At 48.9% G+C, this 23,162-nt stretch overlaps 1 protein-coding gene across 3 annotated transcripts in view; it reads right to left on the bottom strand.

Annotated features, from left to right (window-relative positions):
- Positions 1-23,162, bottom strand: part of TNRC18 (trinucleotide repeat containing 18) — a 57,836-nt gene that overhangs the window by 8,289 nt on the left and 26,385 nt on the right. Inside the window, exons 9-21 of one of the 3 annotated variants that reach the window (XM_075514815.1) lie at positions 22,016-22,963; positions 21,193-21,368; positions 20,298-20,434; positions 19,717-19,845; positions 17,656-17,830; positions 16,213-16,576; positions 13,244-13,525; positions 5,930-6,169; positions 3,050-3,492; positions 2,066-2,230; positions 1,071-1,212; positions 489-606; positions 130-205 (exon numbers count right to left, since the gene is read on the bottom strand). In XM_075514815.1, the coding sequence (XP_075370930.1) occupies positions 130-205; positions 489-606; positions 1,071-1,212; positions 2,066-2,230; positions 3,050-3,492; positions 5,930-6,169; positions 13,244-13,525; positions 16,213-16,576; positions 17,656-17,830; positions 19,717-19,845; positions 20,298-20,434; positions 21,193-21,368; positions 22,016-22,963 (3,395 nt within the window). The remainder of the gene's footprint in view (positions 1-129; positions 206-488; positions 607-1,070; positions 1,213-2,065; positions 2,231-3,049; positions 3,493-5,929; positions 6,170-13,243; positions 13,526-16,212; positions 16,577-17,655; positions 17,831-19,716; positions 19,846-20,297; positions 20,435-21,192; positions 21,369-22,015; positions 22,964-23,162) is intronic. The other 2 variants (XM_075514816.1, XM_075514817.1) reach the window with 2 other exon arrangements.

Here is a 23,162-nt window from a genome sequence, read left to right as displayed (position 1 = left end):
CTAGCCACGGAGGCAGGACCAGGGCATCCCTGCAGCCCCAGCTGGGGGAGGAGGAGGCTTCCAGCTAGCCTCCCCCACCCCGAAACAGGGCTCAGGCACCAAGGACAGACACCCTTTGGCCTCACATACCGCTTCCTGCAAGAGCTGCTCCAGGCAGTAAATGTGGGGACGGTTTCCCCTCTCGCCTTCCACCACCACACGGTATCTGAAACACAAAGGCCCGGTCAGACAGGGCACGTGGAAGACATCACCCCGATCAGCTAACACCTCCCTCTGAGCCCTACCACCAGTTTATTTGAGAGCATTTAACGAGAGGTAATTGGATTTTCCTCAGCGCTGATAAGCCAGAGTGAACTCTCCTTCCCTCCTTGCCAGACTCTGTCAGTCTCTCTCCAGCCAGCTTTACACAAGCCCAAATTGATCCCTGCATCAGCTATGTCCCCATTCACCAGCAGAGCCCGGCTGGATACGGTAGCCCCTCAACTCACATGTCTGGTGAATGCACCGTCTTGACATGCCCAGCATAGAGCAGCTTGTCATCCATGGGGATGAGGACACGCAGACCATCTTTCAGCTCATCCTTGTCAATTATGCAGGAGCGGGGAGCTGTGAGGTGTTGGAGCAAGACAGGGATTAGAGAGCACCATACATGAAAAAGCAACAGTAAGGGCAGAAGGAAACCTCATACTCCCAGCATCACCCTCCCCTAGGAAAAGGCCAGTAAGCCCTTTGCAGAAAGGGCTCTCCCTCTGGCTAGCTCCTGGCAGAGGAAAATTTTGCCCTCTTGGTAATAATAAAAAGTCCCCCCTCTTGGTAATAATAATATACCAATAAATGAAAATAGGGCAGCTCAGAGACTGGGCTTCATCTGGATGTCACAGTGGGCCACTCTGATAAGGCGTGGTTTTGGCAAGCCAAATTGACTGGAAAAGTGGTATCTCCACCCCAAGGACTCATGGCTTTGGATGAGGAATGTGTGAAAGCAGCACAGTCCTCCTCTGAGCAGCCCTGGGAAACTTGCCCAGCTCCTCTACCTGTACAATTAGCCCCTTGGCCCCTCCTGCCCTCACCTGGCGTGGGTGGTCGCTCAACCAGCATGCTCAGTGGGATGTTCTCATCCTCTGAGAAGCTGCTGTCTTGGTTGGGTTCAAAATCCTCCTCTGCTGCCATGCTCTCCATGAGCTTGCTGACAGCTCCTCCTTTCCCTCGGTTCTGCAGGAGAGCAAGCAGCACGTCAGCTGGATGACAACAGGCAACAGTCTGATCCCATCTCACCTTCCTCCAGCAACAAATAACCTGAGGATATTGGGACAAACTTGTCTCCATCCTCACCAATGTTAATCACACAGAGAGTTAAGTGGGTGTACCCTAACTTGCTTTTTGGTTGGACAAAGACCTTTGTTTTTCTGGGTTTATCCCCAAGCACCATTGACAGCTGACCAAAAGCTATTTCACACATCCTAGCCACATCTCACTCCTGGAGGTTATGAGCAGACAGCTGTAGCTTTTGCTCTGCATTCACCATCTCTCTGCACAGTGTTCTTGAGACCCTGTCTTCACTAAACAAGCAGCAGGCACTGTTCCTATTTCTTCTCAAAGCCCCACGATCCGTTTCTTGCTGTTACACACAGACCATAAGCATTACACTCAGAAATGACGTGAGAAAATGCAGTAACGTGTGTTATGAGAGAAGACAGGCTACAGCAATGGAGCAGAAGCCAGTTATGACCTGGCTCACCCAGTGCTGAGCAAGGCAACTCCATCACCAACTCCTTAGTCCTTGCTACCCATGAAGGCTCCCCCTCCACCCCATGGTGGCCTTAGAGAAAATCCTGCCTACTCATTAATTTGGGGGACGAAGGCAAACAAACGCCAGATGGTAGCAGCAGGTACTACCTGATAGTCTTCCTTGTATTTTAGGCTTCTCAAACCAGCATTTTGCCTGTAACACACCCAGCAAAACCTGCATGTCTGTTTTCACTCCCTCACGCTGCAACAGTGCAGGAAAAGAGCAGGGCTCTGCCAGCCACCCTCCAGTTCACCCAGACGAGAATCAGCCCCTCACCTCTTTTTTCACCTCCTTGGCTTTCACCTTGGCTTTGCTCTTCTTAGTGGAGCCCAAAGCATTCGCCAGGCTGACACGAACATCAGATGGGGAGCTAGGGATGCCAGGAGGAGACATGGACGAGGAGGAGGAGCAGCAGGGTGTTTCTTTACCCTTCTTCCGCTGCTAAAAATAAAAAGAAAACACTCCCATCAGTAAAGAAAGGATTGGTAAAGATCTGGGCCCAGGGAGAGGGGAAAGGTGGAGCAAAGCAGGCTGTGCACAGGTAGGATGACATTCAGCCAGCAGTTAGTTCACTGACCACACCACGTCCTACATCTCCCAGCTCTGCTTTCAGGCTTCACACATTTTGGAAAGAGCTTTTCATTACCCTGGGGAGCAATTCCTGCCCATCAAACCCTCCCCCAAAGAGGTCCAAGAAGATCCCAGCCGGCCTCATGTGACAACTAACTTGTCTAACTCTCTTCACAATCAGTGCTCCTCCAAAACGCTGCCATGAACTGAACCAGAGCTAGAGGGAGCTGAGCTTTCAGCCAAGATGAAAAGCCAGCAACCCAGAGATCACTACCACCACCAGCCAGGGAGAGCCCTCAGAAGACACCATATAAAAGGTGAACAGCCTTAAAGGGCAGCGTGGGGGCCACAGCTCAGCAAGCGGATAAGATCGTGCAGAGAGTGGGAGAGAGATTTCACAGATGCTTTAATGCAGGATTGTCCACTCTGGCCAAACCAAGCAGGATGGATTTGGGACATGGAGGGTGACACAAGTAACCTGCCCTGTTCAAACACAAGAGGCTTTTACTCCCTGCGAGTCAGATTCAAGCCTGACAGCTCCTCCGGGTGTATGTGGGGCTGGCAGGGGTGACAAGGGGCAGCCAAACAGCACTGGGGCAACTGCTGAGACAGGATTCAACTCTCCTCTGCCCTCCCCTCAACCCTCAGCTCCCAAGGGTCCCACACCAATTCTGCCAGTGCATTGCTCACCTTGCTTAGCTCCTTCCTCTCCTTCCCCTTGCTGCCCTCCTTTTTGGGGCTCATGGGTGCCCCCTTGCCACAGCGCCCAGGCTTGGAGACAGGAGTGGAGCTGGCAGGTGCCGCGGGGGTCAGCATGGCTGAGGACATGGTAGCGTCGTGGAGGAAGATCCGCTCACTCCGGCGCCGGTTCCACAGGTCATCATCGCTGGCCTCCAGCCCAAACTCAAAGCTCAAGTCCTTGGGGGACTTGAATTTCTTCAGCTTGCGGCCTTTCTCAGACCCAAGTTTGGCCTTGTCAGTGCTCCCAGATCCGGAGTCGAGGCTGCTGGGGACCTGGCTTGGCGGGATGCTGCTTGCCTCCAGTGGCCCCTTCTTTCCCCGCAGCAGTCCTGAAGGTGACTTCTTCCTGATCTTGATCTCACTCTCTGAGTCAGTGTATTCAAACTCCGTCCCTAAGTGCAAAGGATTTAACCATCAGTCAAAGTCCTGGCTGAGCCAAGAGGGGCCACGTCCCACTGAAAGCTTTTGGGCTCCACGGGAGATGCCGTGCCGATTCAACAGAGCCCTTGGTGCTCCCCTTTACAATCCTGATATCCCTCAGATCTGCATTTCCACCCCATAAAACACTGATTTCCCTGAAAGTAAGTCTCCCCTGCCCCAAACAAGAGTCCACCCATTCAGGCAGTATGGGCCAGTGTGTTCCCTGCCTCCATTTTCTCCCTTCTCCCACAACCAAAACCCTGCAGGGAAGCTTGTAAGACAAAATATCCTCTAACATTTGCCCCTCCACAGAAAGGAGATCCTCAGCTGAAGTGAAACACGAACCCCACACACTGAGCCTTCCTCTCCTCCTGGTGGGAGTCCTCTCCAGTCTCACCTTCGTTTCAGGAGAACAATCTCTTTAAGGAACTGAATAAACCCAGTTTTCAAGCTTATTTTTTCCCATTGGCCATCAGACACCACAGATCTTTTCATTGGCTCAGGTAATCGCCTTAAGGTCAAGAGAGGTAAATGATCTTTTGTCTGTGGCAAATGGAAATCCCCTCACATTGGCCTCTGCTCAGCATCACGGGCACAGCAGTACCCCGAGGCCTGAAGTACTGTAGTAAATGCCAAGATGTTCACCACCTTCAGTGTGTTCCCCAGAATCTGATAAAGGAGAGCAAGATCATATGTTTCCAGGGGCAGAAGGGAAACTGAGGCAGCACCTACACACCCACCAACATGGGCAGGAGGGCAGGCAAAGCACTGTGGCTGCACAGGCACTGTGCTATCAGAGGGATACAAACAGCCAGAAAGAAACTTGCCCAAGGTCATGCAGTAAGTCTGTGTTGGAACAAGAGACTCAGCCCAGATTTTCTAAATCCACTTATTTCCCAGGGCACTGGACCTCATGGGATGGCGCAGCACCTCTGAAAATGTGTAGAAGCATCAGCAGAACCTAGTTCACCCTCTTCAAAAAAGAGCATCAGCCAAAGAGTTCACCCTCTTCAAAAAAGAGCATCAGCCAAAGGTCTCTCTTGTATCCTCCTCCAACCTGCTGTGGATCTGCCCTCTCTGCACTCTCATTTGCATGACTCTGCCTTCAGACCAACAAGGTCTGAAATCAGGCCTCACTTGACAGAATTTCTTCTCAAGCCCAGCAGTGAACAGCCCCTGCTGTGATAACCACTGCTTGCAGAAGACCCTTGAGAAGGGACATACAGGACCGAAAAACATTCACGTGGGTAAATGAAAACAAACGAGGCACAAGCATGGAGAGCATCTTCTCTCAGTCCTTCTCTCTCAAATATGCTCACTTTCCTGGGTAAATTCAGTCTGCAGGAACCTGCTCTCATCTTCTAGCCAAACCTCTTCCCCTGAGACAGCCCTAGCATGAGCAGGAAAAGAGCAAGCCTGTCAAAATCAAAGCTGGCAAGGCTCAAAATGAAAAACCCACTGGAAATTACAACACCCCTTCTCCTCTCTCACTGCCGCATGAGACAATTTCTAGATGCTTCCAGTTTCAAGGAGGGCAGGTTACAAGATGACAAATTCTTAACAGAGGCTGATGGAACAAGTTGGAAAAAGCCTAATATAGCATGGAAACAGTGCTAAAACAAGCTGGGCTCCCAAGGAAGACATCATTTTCCATTCCGAAGCATGCTATAAATTCCATTAGCATGCTATAAATTCCATTATCACTTAATAAATATTAATAGAGAATTTATAAATGGAGCCCATATAGATCTGTCTGACCGGGAACGATGTCACCAATGGGCACTTGTGCAGCAGGGCATGGGGAGAGGAAGAAATGAAACCTATGTTGTTACACACTGACACTGAGACAAGGATGGGGACAGAAACAGGGTCTGGCACTGCACACACACGAGCAGAGGAAGGAATGCTTGTTTCAAGTCTCACTGGCCAGTTTCTATGAGGAAGCTGATGGGATGGGCTGATTGAAGGGGTTTTTCTTCTGCTTGGGTGTCTCTGCTTCTCTCGACTATCTAAGATCAGCTGCATTTAGCACATGCTTCCTTCCCTAAAATGTAACAGCACTTCACTGCCTTCAGCATTCTGTCCAAGGGGACACAGTATCTCATCGCTTGCCTTTGCAGCATGACTGTTAAAGATTCGCCAGGTAGGAAAAGAGGAAACTTTGAGAAAGGCACAGGCAACTGCCCCTAGGGAAGCCATGGCTGCAGCTGCTAAACCTGCCATACCCATGACTGGTTCTTGTTTTCTTGCCAGGTGATTCCCCCCACCTTCAGCATCAGAACCAAGCAGCCAAAAGCAGAGAAAGGGCAAGACAGTGTCTGGGTAGCAACCTGCTCTCTTGCAGCACAGCAGGACCTCCTGAACCTTCTACCTTGCTCCCATGGCACCAACCCTAACCATGCAACTCACCCATCAGGCTCTGTCGCTCCTCCTTCTTCTTCGCTTTCTGCTTGGCCTCCAGCTGGATGATGGAAAGTGGAGGTGGAACGATGGGGCTGGGCATTGCACTGGCAGCAAACCTTGCTAGAAGGCCCAGGCCGCTCTCGTCAAGGGCAGGCGATGAAAGCCTGTCGGTGCCGTCTGTCCCGTAGTCCTCTGCTTCCTCTTCTTCCTCTTCATCCTCCTCTTCCTCTTCCTCTGAGCTAGAATCTAGCACGCAGAAAAGAGGGAGCCCATTACAAATCTCATGGATTGTGCATCAGCCACATTTCCACCCCAAACCGATAACTCTCCTGTTGCTCTGTGCTCACCTAAGTAGCACTGAGCCACCCATAAGCTGAGCCAGAAGATGTTGGCCATGGACACACACGTGTCTTTGCAGCCATATAGATGATATCACCCTGCCTACCACCACCCTTGAAGGACACAGCAATACAAGGTATGGCAAAGAGGACCCATTCAAGGCGAGGGAGGGAAGAGCAGGGTGTGGGCAGAGATTTGAAAAGGACACCACGCACCCCTTCCCTGCAGCTTTCAGGAGGAATTAAAAGCTTAATTCCTTTGAAAATCCCAACCTCAGAACTGTGGGATTCCCCTCCCACCCACCACCTCTTCCATAATGAAATCTATTAGCGTAATCAGAGTCAGAGATCAGCATGGAAGGGGAATACCAGAGATCAGCCTGCACCATGGTGGGAGGCAAGGAGGACACAGAGAGGAGAAGGGGCAGGAGGCAAAAATGCAAAGGAGAGGAGAGAAATAATAATTTGAAAGTAATGGATTTGGAATGCATAAGGGGGGAAAGTGTAGGTAGTGTTGGAGACAAGAAGGAGTGTTTAAACGCTCTGCCTCAAAACTCTCCGTGCCTTTCATTTCCCTCTCTACAGCTCAGGCTAGAGAAGCCCAGCTCAGCACAGGCAGGAAGAGCTGCCCACAGCCCAAAACCTAATTCTGGCAAAGAAATCAGCCTTGCTGCCTGCCTCAGCTGACACCTGCAGAGAGCAGTAGGCTGGGGTTTTCCTTTACGGTGTGTATATACAGCAGGTATTTTGGGGGTAGATGCTCTGAGAGTGGCACCTCTCCCTTCCTACAGTGCTTCCCAGGAGTCTGTCATCAGCTTAAAGGCAATTAATTTTAACGGCATCTCATCCAGTTAGTGTTGGTGAGCGAAAGTCACTACACAAATGCACGTATACCACACGCATACATATACACACACATATATGAGCACACAGAAATATAGACATCTAACTGCAAAAAATGGGCCTGGAAAAGATATCTCATTTCTCTTGAAATTGAGGGCTTAAGTAGGATCATCAAGGTTGCTGGAAAATTTCCACCGCTAGCAGGAGCCCTGCTCTCCCAGCCTGAGCCCACTCGCCAGCTCCCCACCAGCAGCTATCCCTGCGTCTGAAAGCCAGCCAAATGAGAAACCAGATCCCTTCAAAATGAGCTGGAATGAACATGAAAATCCTTTTCTTTTCACGTATGCCCTCTGGGATAGATAAAAACGTCCTCAACACTTGGTTGTTAAAAAAAAAAACCCAAACTAATAACACAAGTGTTATTTTTCCACTTTGGATTATTTTTCCATGACATTAGAAAGAACAGGAATATCAGAAAACCATGTTCTCATCCTTGCATTTGATCAACTGAAGTAATGGGCAGCTTTTTTGTTGTTGTTTTTTGTTTGGTTTTTTTTAACAAGGAGAGCTTTTCTCTGTAGCATACATCAGATAGTCACAGAATACTAATTTTTAACTGCATAAAAATCCCTTCCCCATTTCAGTTGCTCAGGCCGGTTCCTTGCAATATAAAAATGCTACTAAACCTACAGTCCTGCAGTAAATACCAAGAAATCCACAGTCCTGCTCACTCCCTACATAAAAACCACATGCAAAAAAAAATCCGCAGCAAATTAGGATCAGATTCCTTCCCCTACCAGAAAAGGGGGCACAAGTGCTGTTTTTCTACAACATTTTGCCAACAAAAAACCAAATCCAGATGAACTCGGCTATTCTGAGACGCAGAAACCACCTGCCTGAAAAGCAGCAAAACCGTGCCCGAGTTCAGTGACACACCATGGGGTACTGAGACCCCCTCCACGCATCCCACTTGGCTCCGAAATTCAGTAATTCTCAACAAGACCAGAAAAAAATTGAAAAATATCAACTTATACAGCCCCTCATGCCAGATCTAGAAAGCCGGCTCACTGAACAGCTGGGGAGGAAAACAGGCCAAAAAAGGGCAAAATTTGCAGGAAAATCCCTCCATGACCTGTCCTGCGCGAAGCCCCTGCAGCCCCTTGGCTCAGCCGCATCGACTGCCCAGGGGCTGTGCCGAGCACAGGCAGCACCGCTCCTCCGGCACTTGAAGACTCTGCACGTGCGAGGGCACGAGGGTGCCCAGCAGCTACGGTATTTCAAATGCACCAAGGTAAAACAGATTTAAAAGCCAGGATGAAAGTGGCTATTACTCACGCTACAGAAAACGTACGATACAATAACGTACCTGGCAGTTATTCTAACCTCCTTCAAATATACGGTGTCGCACTATGGAAAGACAACCGAAGCTAGTCTCTTGTCAGCATTTTTACCAAAACACTTATATTTTTATCTGCATGAGATTCCATTTGCAGCCTGAAAATAAACACGTTTTAACACTTTCACAGCACAGATCTATCCTCCTCCACCTCTCATGGCGAGGGCAGATCTTGCTAACTCCACTCCACATGCACAGCGCAATCCCTGCTCCCGATTTTCCGAGGGACAAAAACTAACAAATGAAACAAAAAGAACACATTTGGGGCTCTGCTCCAAACCCACATGCTTCTGAACTAAGTCCCAAAATTTATGGTCATGGTGGCAAATAAGCTGCTGGTGCTCTATGGCCATCTGCATGGCTTCTTGGAGAGACTCATGATGCCTCTATTTAATGTGAAGCAGGAGTTTTACTCCTACTGTACCCAAATTATGTGTGGGCTTAAAACGAAGTATGCGCAGATGCCTTAACACAATTGAAGCCTGAATTTTTTCTCCTGAAAAAGGTGATTTTTAGGTAACAATGGGGAAAAAGACATTTAAAAAATCAGTTTTTCCTTCCATGGTAATTCTGTTAACACTGAGCAAGGGTAAGGGAAAAATATTCAAAGTTAAAAATATCTTTTCTAATTGACATTTTTAAGAGCATGTATATGTGTGTATATACCCACACACACAACCACACGTGTACATACAACTCTATAGCCAAAACAAACAATAAATTCATATTTAAATGCTACTGATGCCAGATAAACTGGAGCCAAAGAAGATTTTTTTTTTTCTAAAATGAATTTCACCTGCATTAAATTAAAAACCAAACCCAATTAAAAATACTAAACTTTCTCATTGCTTTTAACAGCTAAGCTGCCGTGGTATTTTACTGTAGGAGAGCAGTAAATGAAGATTTGTTAATGATGAACAGAAATTGGTCAAGCAATTTGGTTTTTAAAGACTGATGTAACAAGACAGATTGAGGGGGATGTGGAGAGGAAAGGCTTGGGAAGGGGGGAGTAAAAACACACACTTAAAAGAGTCATTTCACATTGTAAAAAAAATAGCATGAATTTCTCATAACACCAAGCAGGCCTACAGCATACAAAGCAGGCTAAGTACAGGCAGACTTTAGACAGCTACTGGGTCATTGACATCTGATTTGAGTGACCTGTCCAAATTCTGGAGGTTACTTATTTCTGAATGTCCAATTTAAGATTGTACCTTTTTTTTTTCAAACAAGCCAATTCTCACAGTTGGAAGATTATTTTTTTCCCCCCATATGTACTGTGCTGCTGACTCCAGAAGTACTTATAAAAAAATTAAAACTATTACAACTATCACATGGGAATGACTGTGTAGTCATGACTTGTGTCATGTGTACACAATGTGTACACAATGTGTACACATGTGTACACAATGACATGTGTAGAAAAAAATTCACTTTTTTTTTTCATTGGGATAAAATCATCTTCCAAGACAGGGAAAGGAGAGTGGGGAAGAAGGTACTAATTTCTTATTACTAATTTCTTAGTAATTTTTCAAGGAAAACAGAGTATTGAGGAGGAGGAAGGATTGGTCTTTGGCCTTGGAAAGCTCATGGTATTACCTATCTGATGGTTTTCAAAGGTCCCATGAGGCTTTGGCCCACATTAGCAGTTTCCTCTCCGAGGTCACTGGATGAAAAACCACAAGCTTTGCCCATTATCAGAATGGTCTGCAAAAAAGCAGCATGTCCCTACCTCTTCTATCTGAAACCAGATGAAAACAGGTCTTCCTGCAGCTACTCCTACCTCTGACATAGATATTGGCAGGGCCATAGCCAGCCAATTACCCTGACACTAGGCTCGTCTGCATCATGGCCCAGAAACCTTTACGGACAGCGGCAGAGCCTTTGCAGGCAGCGCCGTGGCTTCTCATCTTGGACCCATCTGCAAATCCTTCCCTTTGCTGGGTGGTTCTCCAAAAGAAGGTGTGCAAACAGTAAAGCATTTCTGGAGTCCTCAAACACATACACACAAGCAAACCTTCCATGCAAGACTCTTCATGGACAGAGGAAAGTCAAAAGTGGACAGCAATCATCTTCAAAATTAAAATAACCAAGAGAATGCAAAGAGCTACGTGTCATTATTCATGGAGGTAACATCGAAACATCTGAGGCTGACAGATGACATAAAGAAAAGTTATTTTGCCTACCTACATAACAATGGTCAAGGTTCGGGTTCATGGCTAGTGACCCTCGCTGAGAAGTGTCTGCCCTACAACCAGCCAACCACTTTGCTTCTTTAGTGCAGCGTGAGAGCAAATGCAAGAGACCGACACAGACATTCAAAGCATCATGGATAGGGGCAGGGGTGAAGGGGTTGGTCAAGCAGCTGCAAGGAGAAAGCGAGCACTTCTAGAAAAGCTGAGGTTATTAATTGGTTTAGTATCAGGGAAAGCCATTAGAAACCCTATTACCCAAATATCCCTTCAAGTAATGCTTCTGAGAAAGAACAACCAAAAAAAAAAAAAATCATTTGCAGAAAAAAACAAAACTGTAACCAATAATCCCTCCCCACCTCCCCCTCCATGCCCACCTCCCACCCCAGGAGGTTTTGCATCTTTGGTTTCCCCACCATTAAATGACAACCCAGAGGGATTTACAATGCATTTTCCCATTCATTCCAGATTCCCCAACCTCCTCCCATATCCACTCCCCTCCCCAGACTTTATCCCATAAAACTGGGATTTTTTTTTTATTTTTTTTTTTTAAAAAGCAGACAGGTTACTTGAAAAATTGACAAAGCCAATTAGGGACAAGTTACCTATCTGCTTACCTGGAGCAAAACCAAAAAGCAAACCCAAAAAACCCCCAAGACCTTGGCACCTAAAAGGGATTGATATCCTCAAAATTTCCAACAGCAGCAAAATAAACAAAGAAAAGATGCAGGAAGGAACAGGGAAGGGAAGAATGGAAATTAACGCAGACTCTTCATGGAAATGTGGCAATCTCACCCTTACATAAAATCCACCATCCCCAAACTTTTTGGGTTCTCTAAAGAATAATTTTTTTTTTTGAAACGTATTTCTCTCTTTTGGGTTTTCTTTGAAATGCACTGGTGGGTCCAGCCCAGAGTCACATCAAACCAAATCAGCATTCTGTATCTTTCTGCTGTGTTTGATAATTTTTTTTTTTTTTAGCTTAAATTATCTTTCTTTGGAGGTTGGGTTTGGAGGGAAGAAAAAACAAGCAGGTGCATGGAGGAAATTAACATCAAAAAACTAAGAAAAAAACCAAAACAAAAGCAAAACTATCCAGCCCCATTTTCAATTAACAGCCGTCTGAGCAGTGTGAAATACTAAAAGGCTTTTGCTGTGCTACATCCAGATCTGCCGTGTAACTTAGATGATAACAACTGGGGATGCTCTTGCTTAGCATTCAGCCCAGACGAGCTACTTTCTTTTGGGAGCTGAGGGCTCATTAAAATGACCTTTCCCCATGATTATTATTTAATGAGCGCACTCTAAAACAGAAACCCCTTGTGTCTCTGGAGGAAAAGTCTCAAGTAATCTCTTTTCCCACTGAAGTACTAATGATAGGCTGACAAAAAAAAAGCTGCAAGAAAAAAATTGGGGTGAGGGTGAGGGAGGGAAACTGCAGAGTCAAATTTAATGCAGTAATTGCCACATCCTTGAACACCGTGGGTTACGTCTGGGCATCCGAAAAAAATTACCACCCAAAAAGAGATGCAAAAACTTGCCGTACACATTTTAAAAAGTGAAAAAGAAAAATTTCTGGCTGTTAAATAATGAGGACCTTACACCCAGCACCCTCCTGCAGCAGCAACAAGGACCAAGTGCCTCCACGTTTTATCTGCCTGCCTCAAGAGAGTCTATCAACAGAGGAAACAAACTGAAAAAGAAAAAAACAAAACTGGGTGAACAAAATAAAAATTAAATTAAAGGGGTTGGGGGGGGAGGGGAAAGGCCCAGGCTTAATCTGGACAAAGGCAGCAGGGATATTTGAATAATAGAGAGTACCCCAGACTAGGTTAATTCCAGTTCTACTCATGGGGAGTGGGAGCAGGAGGGGGATGCAGAGCAGGATGAAGTGAAGCGGCAACCTAATCGCCTGATAAGAGACACAGCAAGAGAGACAAGGTACACAGGTTTAGTTAAAAATGAACTTGATATGTTTAATAAAGCTTGGTATACCAAATTGCAGTACAAACATCAAGTCACACGGCCACACAACAGTATCCCGGTATTAAAAAAAAAAAAAAAAAAAAAAAAGGAAAAAGAAAAGAGGAAAAAAAAAAAAGGAAAGGAATTTTAAAAAAAGCTCCTTCTGAACCTCTACAAGGCTCATGCCAAAATAAAATAATAAGAAATAAAATAATAATAATAGTAATAATAATATAATGGTGGTGGTGGCAGCAAGGAAGAAAGTGAGGGAAAAACTGAAGGGAGGAAGGGAACAGGAAAGCAGGGAGAGGTGGACACTAAAACCCAGTTGATATAAAAGCTCTAAAAGAGCCAGCCAGTAATAATATCACAATGATACAGGTACAAAAGGATAAAAAATAAACGTCGGGCTGATAAAGCAGGCTACGCTGCCAAGAACAAAGATGGCCGCCCTGACTCCGACCATCAAAATGGCTGACCCCGGCCCGCCAGGCCCCTCGCTCGCCCTCGCCCCCCGCCCCGCCCGCTCCCACACAGACATGGCAGAGGGGTGCGTTTGGGGTTGCGTTTGCTATAAGCTAGTAACCTTGATCGAATGAGTCCTCCGAGGAGTCGCTGAAGGAAGATCCTGCCTCGGCCTCCCGCAGCAGCAGGCAGAAGGGCTGCTTCCGGCCCGCCGCTGCCTTCGGCTTCAGTGGCCGCCCAGCCGCTGTGCTGCGGGGGGCTGCCTTGGGGCCACCGGCCGCCCGGCCGCCCTTCCTGGCCACCGCGCTGTAGAGACCGGGCGGCCGCGGCTTAGGGGCGGACGGGGGCTGCGCCGGCCACTCGTCCCTCAGGGATCCCTCCTCCTCCTCCTCCGAGTCTGTATCTGCGGTCAAAGTGGGTGGGAAGAGCGTTACATCAGAGAATGGGGGTTTGGGGTTTTTTAGGTGGGTTTTTTTGGGGGGTGCTTTGGTGCGTTTCTTTGTGAAGACGCTGTAAATCAGGAGGGGAAAGTGGCTGCAGGAGGGGCCATGTGCCACCATTTTCCACCCCTGCCAGGTCCCTCCATCACAAGTCTCGGGCTCAGCAAGTGGGAGCCAAATCAACACAGAAATATGTATCTCCTTCTTTTGGTCAGAAACAGACACTCTCCACCTAAGCCGAATGATTCCTGTCCTCCCTTGAGACAGGATCCAAGGGGTTTTCAGCTCAAGAGCAGAAAACTGAGGCAGACATTTCTGCTATGAAGATGTCCACCGAAGGTGCAGCAATGCCAACAACCAGGCCATCAACCTGAATTAGTCTTAACCATGGTTATGTTCAACACTCTGACTTTAAATCTCCTTTTCCACACAAACCAACTCTCCCAGAGGGTTTTTGACATGGGCAGCAGGAGCAAGCCCAGCTGCCAAGCGGGCAACGCATCTAACTCCAAATATCTAACTCCAAACGTGCCACCCCAGATGCTCTGCAGTGTGCAATAGAAAGGACACCTAAACGGAGCACAGATCAAGCCGCTCCTCAGTCTGTGAACTGTGGCTTTACAAAGCTGCCAAGCCCCATGGGCAGTGAGAAGTTATCCAACGGTCCCCTCTGGCATCTGATGAGTGGAACGAGAAGTATACGGCACCCCTGGACGCAATAAAAGCGTGTATGAATTGTCACCTCGTGGTTCATGAATGCACTGTCAACCCCAAGACTTTACGGACATTGTGGCGGGGACCTTTCCAGCCTGTGAGCAGCAGCAGATGTTCTCCAGTGTCAGCCCAGGTCGGGCATCGCTCCCCACCTCCGTTGTGTTGGTTGCGGAGATGAAGGAACAAGGGATAGCAAGTTTAGGAGGCCCAAAGCCCAAATACGCAAATGATTTGGGGCATCTGACTTCTGTTAAAATCTGTGGGAATAGGATGCTCAGCTCGCCCTCTGGATCTATGCCCAAGGTTTTCAGGACTCCAGCTAGAAAATCATGAGGTTAGGAGGCAGAAGGACTTGGCACCAGTCCCACTTCCCCTCCTCCACAAGAGCAGCCCACCAGTCATGGGAGGTGCTGCCATATGCTCGACCTGCCTCCCCACATCCATCACGCTTGAGTGACCAAAGTTTAGTGACAGGCTAAAGCCCTTTCCTTGAACCTGCACACAGCTGAAAAATCACGCACCGAAAGTCGGTTCCTCAGTGACAACAATCCTCCTGCGCTGAGATTCATGTGGCAAAGGGGCACATTCCCACACCAGGAAACTCGCTGGAGAGGAGAGGGGTGAAACAGCAGCTCCCTTAGGTCTGGGAAGGGAGGTTTTGTTCATGAAACCACAGTACCAAGTGCCAGGGCACTGCAAAAGCTCCCTCTGCCACGAGCCAAAGCTTTTTTCTCCAGCAACAGCCTGTGCCTCCTCTCCCCATTAGCTCCAGAGCTCCCAGTTTAGGAGCCATGTGTCTGTCCTTGGGAGTGAAGCACATTCAAGAGCAGAACTGTTGGGTGGTGTGTACAGCATGACCAGCCAAAGGCTGTGTTCAAGTCCAGTGGACACAATGGCTCCTATTTTGCCATGTAAATGGCTAATATCATGCCAAACATTTGTTCGGTTGGAGAATCACTAGCTCATCATCCTCCCCATTAGTGACATTTCTAAACTGTTTTTTCACCAAGAGATACATTTGTTATGCATATAAACACCTCAAAGAGTTTTGGGACTTAATGGGACTCAAATAACTGCAAGCATGGGAAAGACAAGGGACTTAAATAGCTGCAAGCAAAGGAAAAGATGTGTGTGCAAGTGAGCTAAGACAATTACACAACCAGGCCTCAGACTATAAACTCCAAGTCCCTCTCTGCCCCATTGTCTGCCTGAACCATTAAAGACTCTTCTACCTCTGGGTTCTACCGCCTTCCCAATGCTATCTGCAATTCAGTTTTTTCCTTCTGTAACAGGGGTTCCTAGCTCCACTCGGCTGCAGGAACCTTTGACTCGAGTGCACTTTGGGTTCAGAAATGGCAATCAGTACATAGGATGGAAATGAACACTGATGAGACAGATGGGAAGGCTGAGCACAGTCAGCCAGAACTAAGCCACAACACCAAAGAAGGGAAGGAGGATGCTTAAAAATATCAGTGCCCCCTGGCAGCCTTTGCCTTCTCCAAATGCCTCCATGGCATAATCCTAAGACCATTCCTACCCAACTCACCAAGGACCTTGAAAGTCAACCGTTAACCACCTCCTGGAGCAGAAGCTATGAGTCCTCATCTGACAAGTAGATGGAGAGTGTCTGCTCCCACCAAAAGCAAGGGCGTGGGTCAACTTCTTTTTTAAAGCATTTTTCCCCACTGACGATCAGTATAACACAGGCCAGGAAGAGACGCACTGATATTGGCTACCTCTTGGATGGCAAGTTGGGCGGACAACTCATGCTCACCCCAAAGACACAGCAGCACTGATTAGCCAGGGATTTCACTCATGAGCAAAACCAGACCCAAAAAAGAGCCCTTCCAAGAGGCCAGAAACCCCCACCAGAAGCCCCCACAACAAATTACACCGTAAGAAGAGATAAATGAGAGATAAATGAGGGGTTACTTACTATAGGAATAGCTGCTAACTTCAGATATTGCTGGTGAATGGGAAACCTTGAGCTGATTTTTGACTTTTAACCCCACCTCCATCTTCTTCATTTTGGCAGCCACTTTGTTTTTACCTTCCTTGGTGGTTTTCAGTGACAGGCCCAGGTTCTTGGCCAGGCTCTTCTTCTCCTCCTTGCTCGGCAGAGCCTCGTGGGGTGGGAGGTACCTGCTGCCACCTCCACTAGTTTTCGGCTTTCCCCCAGAGCTGTCAGCAAACTTGAAAGGGGATTTGAGCTTGTCTTGTTTGGTGAGTGACAGGGCCTTGTCAAGCTTGCTGGCCAGCTGCTCCTGATCCGATGGTACCTTCTTCTTCTTGAGTTTTAACTGCCAAGGTGAAAGGAAGAGACACAGGTGAATATAGAGCAGGTATCATGGCAGACCTGAGGGATTTTACTAGCCCTCATAACAGTGTCTCATGCACACTAGTTAATAAGGCCTCAAAATGATGGGTTTAAGCCCCAGTTGGCATAACCCACCACGGTGCTAGGGAGGAAGAAGAGGAGGATGTCAGCAAACAGCACAGCTTTACCTTATCAAGCACTACAAAACAGCAAGATTAACTTACAAAAATAGAATTTTCTTCCAAAAGAAGTATGTTCATAGAACAACATGTTTTGGAGTTCTTTTTTCTCAACACCTTCTGGCTTTTAGGATATGTTTGGGTTGGTTTTACAAGCTTTTCTCTAAATCATGAGGATTAAAAATCTTCTTTACCCAAAACCCCAGCCAAATAAATATGGATTTCCACATAATCAACCAGCTCCAGAGGCTGGGATGCCAGAAAGACCCAAATACCTCTCGGCAAGAGCATCAGCGCCACTGCATTACAGCCAGGGCTGTTACACCCTTTTCGGTATTTTCTTGCTTCTTGAAAAAAGTAAATATACTTTACATGTGCTACAGCTAGATAACAGCAGCTGTAACTCAGTACTTCGCCTGCATGCGTTTTGGATTTCATCAGCAGCTTAAAGCTCCAGTAAATATCTAATTGCCCCAACAGGAGCAGAAGAAAACCCTGCATTTAAAATAGCAAGGTTGTGCTCCCTTTCCTCCCTTGCTTTGGGAAGTCTGTTCCCCTCCACTATCTCAGCAGGCAAAGGGGTAAGACAAGCACTGCTCTGGATTCAGAGCTAGTGCAACACTGCAATGCTCTGGCTGGCTCAAAGGCACTTGCCTCTCTGCTGCCTACCAAAGAGATCCAACCTCCATAAGCCAATGCTAGCCTTTGCAAATACCCCTCGCCTGCACAGACAGTCCTCTCATGAAGAGCTTTTAAACCCATGTGAACCGAGAGCAGACGCTCTAAGATCAGGAGGAGTTATCCAGTGCAACCCAACACCAGCAAAGCAGGAAAGAGATCTGCTTTTGGCCCATGGCTCCATGTTCCCCATGAGGGCACTGACCTCGTTTGAGAAGCTGGGAGCCGCATCATGCTCTTCCCAGCTCTGGTTCCTCCCTTTCATCTTGCCACTGCCGCTCTCCACATCCTCGTCCTCCTCCGGGAGGGCCCCTTTGTGCCTCTTCTTCATGCCCTCACCAGTCTCAGAGTCTTCGGAGAGCAACAAGGACTTGCTCAGTCTGCAAGCCAAGCACAGGATGGGTCAAGGTGGGGGGCTTTCCTCCCTGTGATCCCCACCAAGCTCAAAAGTGAGGTTAAATGCCTCCTAGGACAGTGGGGATCCTCAACAGGAGCCAAGTCCACTGTGAAGAGAGCAGTTTGGACAAGGTTTTCCACCAAACAGCAGAGCCAAGGAGCCCTTCTTGCACGCTCTTGGCCACCAGCACAGATGAGGGTGCCTGAAATCAGAGACCTGCAAGGCGGTCTCTGAAAGGAAGTATTTGGTGTCTTGAGTAACAGCCACCGAAAAGTGCCTGATTTGGTACGGAGCAGCAGAGGGAAGGATAGACAGCTGAGCTGGCCCTGTAGGTCTTTTCCCACCTCTACTTCCATGGACTCTGTAGGTGCAGAGAGATTCCCGAGGCCCAGGGAGGTGCCTCACTGTCCAGACACTTGCTCTGGTTGCTCGGGTATGAGCAAGGAGGTGGTAAGGAACCACCACGCAGGGTGGCACAGAGGGACAAAGGCACTGCAGGGACTGGCTCGGTCAAAGGACAGGCAATCCGCTTTACAAGCCCGGCCCCTCTGCAAGAGGCATTTGTGATCTGCATCTTCGGTTTCACTTCGGGATTTGGGGGGAAAGGAGAGGGTAAATAAATGGTGAAAAAAACCAAAAAATAAAGTAGGTGAGACTATAAGCACATCTTTCACTGCTCCCCAGCTGTCTCCAGTAACTATCTGATGGGTGATCAGTCAACACCTCAAGACCTCTACCAAGCCTCCATTAAAAGCTCTGATATGCCGCCTCCTTCACACTAAGCCTGCTGGCCCAGGTCATACCACCACCACAAAGCCACTGACATGGGGCAGCCTCCTCAACTTCCAGGCATTTCCCGTCCCCTCCAGCCGCTCTGCTGACCTCCGCACACAGCTAAATCAACACCTCAGGCCCTGGACATTGGCTGAGGGTGCATCTCCATCTCCCACACCAGGTTGCTCAAGCATTCCTGTGATGCAGGGACATGCACACACAACACAATCATGCATGCACACATGCACAACTCCAGCCACCTCTGGCTGCCTCCAGCCTGTCCAGCCATCCAAACAAGAGGAGCAAAACACAAAGCCACCGAAAGGACAGATTTTTCAGAAGCACATGGTCAGTGGGAGCTGGGCACCTGAATCTAATTTGTAGTCTTGAAAGGACATTTGCAAAAATACATAGCACGCAGGGAGACAGCTTGGAGGTGCCTTCCCATTGGAGGGACCTGGCCATCTATGGATGGTTAGTTGGCCAACGGTGGTGAGATCCAGGCATCCAAACAAGAGCAGCTGGACTTGCAAAAGAGAAGAAAGCAGAAGACAGAATGATCCAGACACTTGAAAGAGAGAGGTCAGGCGAAACCAACTCCCACTGATTAAGGGAACAGGAGATGAAGACAGCAGAAACACAGCAGAAAGGCCCTACAAAGTAGGTAACCTGGAACAGTCCTGTCCTTCCAGTTTTTGACATCAGCATCAATGAGCTCTACAGCACCTGCTTGCACCGTCCGCTCTCCTGAAAACACACGAGGACACGCTCCCCAACACCAAGAGCTCACCTACAGGTCCCTGCCCAGCCGGCTGCTCTGTATCTCCTCACCGCTGCTCAACTCAGTCTGTCCTACATGTACCGAACACCACAGACACGTGCTCTACCAGCGGGGAGGGAGGAGGCTGGCACCGTATTCCCACCGCAAGGACACACGTTAAACACACACGTTTCCACAACACCACTGCTGCCAGAGACCGGCCTGCCAACACAACGCCACGGCGAGCCCCCGCTGCATCTGAGATGCTCTCCCCAAGTAAGACCCTGGTGCAGTGACCCTGCCATTTTCCCGTCTTCCCCAAATTCCAGCCTTACTTTCCACTCTTGCTGTCACTCTTCCCTCTCTCCTTAATGGGTGACAGAGCGCTTGATCCAAGTTTCCTCTTCCTGGGCCTTCCAGGGCCTCTTCTCGTCAAGCTTCTACTTTTCTCGTCATGCTTTTCCCTTTAAAAAAACCACACGCTTCACTGTTAACCAAGGCAACAAAAAAAAAGCAAAGAAAAAAAAAGGCAAAATCAAATTTTGCAACCAAAAAGCAAAACAAACGGGAAAAAAAAAGGCAAATAAATCCAAAAAAGAAGAAAAAGGGGAAAAAAATTAAAAGAAAGCAAGCAAGAACGGGAGCCAACCCAGAACCTTCGCCTGTCACCAAACTGCTAAACTGAGCTGCTGAAGCCAAGGTTGTCTCTAATACGGTCTCCCAGCTGCATTCACCAGTGATCAGGTTGTCATGTCACATAGCCTAGGAGTGTGCTGTGCAAAGCTCTGGCGGACCATACCAGGAGGAGAGGAGAGGAGACAGGGAGGGATGGAGGGCTGTTTTCTCTCTCGGACTGAGAGGCAGTGAAAGTGCCCAGCTGGAAAACAAAATACCAAGTGAGTAGCCTGAGACTTACTCAGAATCCCTGCGGCGCTGCAGCTTCACCAGCTCCCGCTGCTTCTCCTTGTACCGACGCTGCAGCTCCGCCAGCCTCATCCTGTAGTCCAGTTCCATTGCATCCATGTTCTCAATGGCCGATTTGATGGAGTACATCTGGGGTGGGGAGGCAAGAGGAGGCAAGAAGGTCAGGACATGTCCAGGCACCCGCCTAGACAGGGATGGTGCACACTGGGGTGTCCTTGCAATGGCCAAGATCTGCAGCCTGGCAGGGAAGCCCTCCATGCTTACAGTGGAGCACAGCACCCTCACCCACCCCACAACAAGCACAGCCCTAGAGCGGTACCGGAGCAAAACCAGCCAAGCAAAGATGTTCTGTGGCTTACGCATGGGATGGTATCAGCTTTGAGGGAGAGCAACCCTGGGAAAGAACCTGCAGGATAAAATACACCCATGGAGTCTCTTTTCCCTTATTTAAAAAGACAGATCAAAATATTCCCTGTCTTGGAACACTTACTTGCTGGGTACAAAATAATTTGTCAGTCTCTCCCATGGGGAAGAGTCAGCAAAGAAAAAACAAGGAAAAACCCTCCTGCCACTACCTTTATTTATCCCCCCCCGCCAAAGCAGTAACATACAAGTTCCTGCTGGCTTTTTATTACAAACACCACTTCTGGGGCTGCTGAGGGTCCTGCTGAGATCAATGGTGTTGATTCACAAACAAGGGAGGAAGCTAAATCGCACCACACCGACTCCTGCGCAGCTACGAACGCGACGCGAGAGAACTGCTGGCTCGCTTTGCTGAATGCAGAAGGGCAACACAAGCCGGGTGGCAAACTGAGGCTGGAAGAGCAAGCTGTGGTGAGTGGATGGACCGTGGCTTTTCAGGCTCAGCCACACTAAGAGCTACTTACGGGTTCATCTTTCTTCTGCATCCAGCTGTACTTTTTGTTGGGATTCAGCTCTCGAGGCAGCCGGATGGTTTTCAGACTTTCCATAAAGGGGGTGGAAAGTACTTCCATGAGCATGTGGGTGCTGGCAGCCAGCAAACTCTCCAGCGTTGGCCGGACAGGGAAACTCTCTGGACCTGCTGAGGACAGAAAAAAAAAAGCTATAGAGGTTCACCTTCCAAGACTGCTCCTCCAGCAGGCACAAGGAGAAGCTGATGTCCCTTTCTGGACCATCGCAGCTCAAGGAGCTTCCCAGCCACCCTTGGCCCCCACTTGAGATCTCCTGTTGTACCCAGCCATGGTGCAACTGGCAGTTCCCATCATGTCTCGCCTCAGGAAGTTACTGGAAGGTGAGATCTTTTCAGGACCTGCCAAGCTCTTGGAAAGCATCATCTGGAGCTACTGGGGCCTCTTGTGCCAAACCCCGACAGACTGTAGACTCAGTGCCTGCCAGAAGGGTGTTACCCTGGCAGCTCTCAGCAAGTGGGGCTCCGTTTCCGCTACACATACCACAAACTGTCTAGACACGGCAAGGGCCTTTGGAAGGGGAGAGCAGTACAAAAGCCACACGTAGCTCAGCCTACTGCAACAAAACCCCTACTCCAACCCCATCCAAAGTACCAGCCGCTCCTGCAACTCAGGACAATGCTCTCCTTGCTGCCTGGCTGAGGTTGCAAGAGATCCCACCTGTGCCTCTGCTCCTCTGCCCGCACAGAGAGCACCAGGGCCGTATGCGGGGAGACCCAACCTGGCCCAACGCTGGCCAGACTCTGCACTCACAACTTACTTTGCATTTCTTGCTTCCTTTTCTCCAGCTCCATCTCTGCAATTTCACTCAGCAAAGTGATCCCTTGCAGGAAGGAGTGCTCCAAGGCCTGGTCAGGTAACACCTCCACCTTCATCTGGGATGGAGCGACGCTGGTGGTAGTCAACAAGGAACAAGCCTGAGGCATTTCTGTGGCAGCCACCAAAGCATTCATGCCAGCCAGCGGGTCACCCGGCTTGATGTCCAGACATGGGATTTGGCAAGAGATTGCCTCTTCCGTGTAGGAAGGCATCTCTGGCCTCTGCTCCCCCTCCTCAGAGGGCAGGTTGGGAAACTCCCTCCCCCGGGGGACATCGGCACTCTGCAGATCCATGGCTACAGAGGCCTCCTCCTGCTGGGGCGTCAAGTCCATCTCAGGCGGCTCGTTCTCCGCGTGCACAAGCGAACCGTCATAGTCCATGTGCACAGAGCAGGTTTCTGCTCCACTCCCAGTCTCTGCCTGAGCCTCTGCTTCTGCAGGGCAGGCCACAACCTGGTAAGGAGGTGGGCAGCTCTGGAGGTCTTCCTGGTCCTGCTCCATAGCACCCAGGGCTTCACCTTGATGCAACAGGAGATTGCAATTGTCCACATTCTGCACTGGGACAGCTGCAGAGGTGGTGATGTTCAGAGTCCCCATGTCCTGCTCACAGATGCCTTCTTGGCCTTCCTCCATCTGCACCTCTGATTTCACCCTCTCTTCCAAGGACGACTCTTCTGCTGCTGCTGGGATGGGCTCTAGCATTTTGGACGGAGACAGGTGGATGGGCTTGACCTCTGGGGAAAGCTCCATGTGCTCAGAGCCTTCAGCAGGCAGCGGGACATCAGGAGCCAGGCCATCCGCATCAGATGCTGCGGTGGGCTGGAGGAGGTAGGGATAGTGTCTTCCAAAGGAGGGAGGCAGGGACTGGAATGGATATCCTGGGGGGATCTCTGCAAGACATCAGAAGGGACAGGCTGTGTAATAGCCGGGTCTCCAAAGCACCTTCTCTCCCACTAACGCATAGAGATGGGTTCCCTTTGCTTCCATCATCTCTTCCTGTTCTCAAGCAGTGGCTGCTTTGGGCACCTCTCTCCTGGCCAAGATGCCACAGGCAGCAGCACCCCAGAGGTCCCTTCTGCACCTTTCCAG

Source organism: Mycteria americana, chromosome 12, assembly GCF_035582795.1.
Source record: "Mycteria americana isolate JAX WOST 10 ecotype Jacksonville Zoo and Gardens chromosome 12, USCA_MyAme_1.0, whole genome shotgun sequence".
Lineage (NCBI taxonomy): Eukaryota > Metazoa > Chordata > Aves > Ciconiiformes > Ciconiidae > Mycteria > Mycteria americana.
Note: the sequence above shows the minus strand (reverse complement) of the source record. Positions and strands in the feature narration are given on the sequence as shown.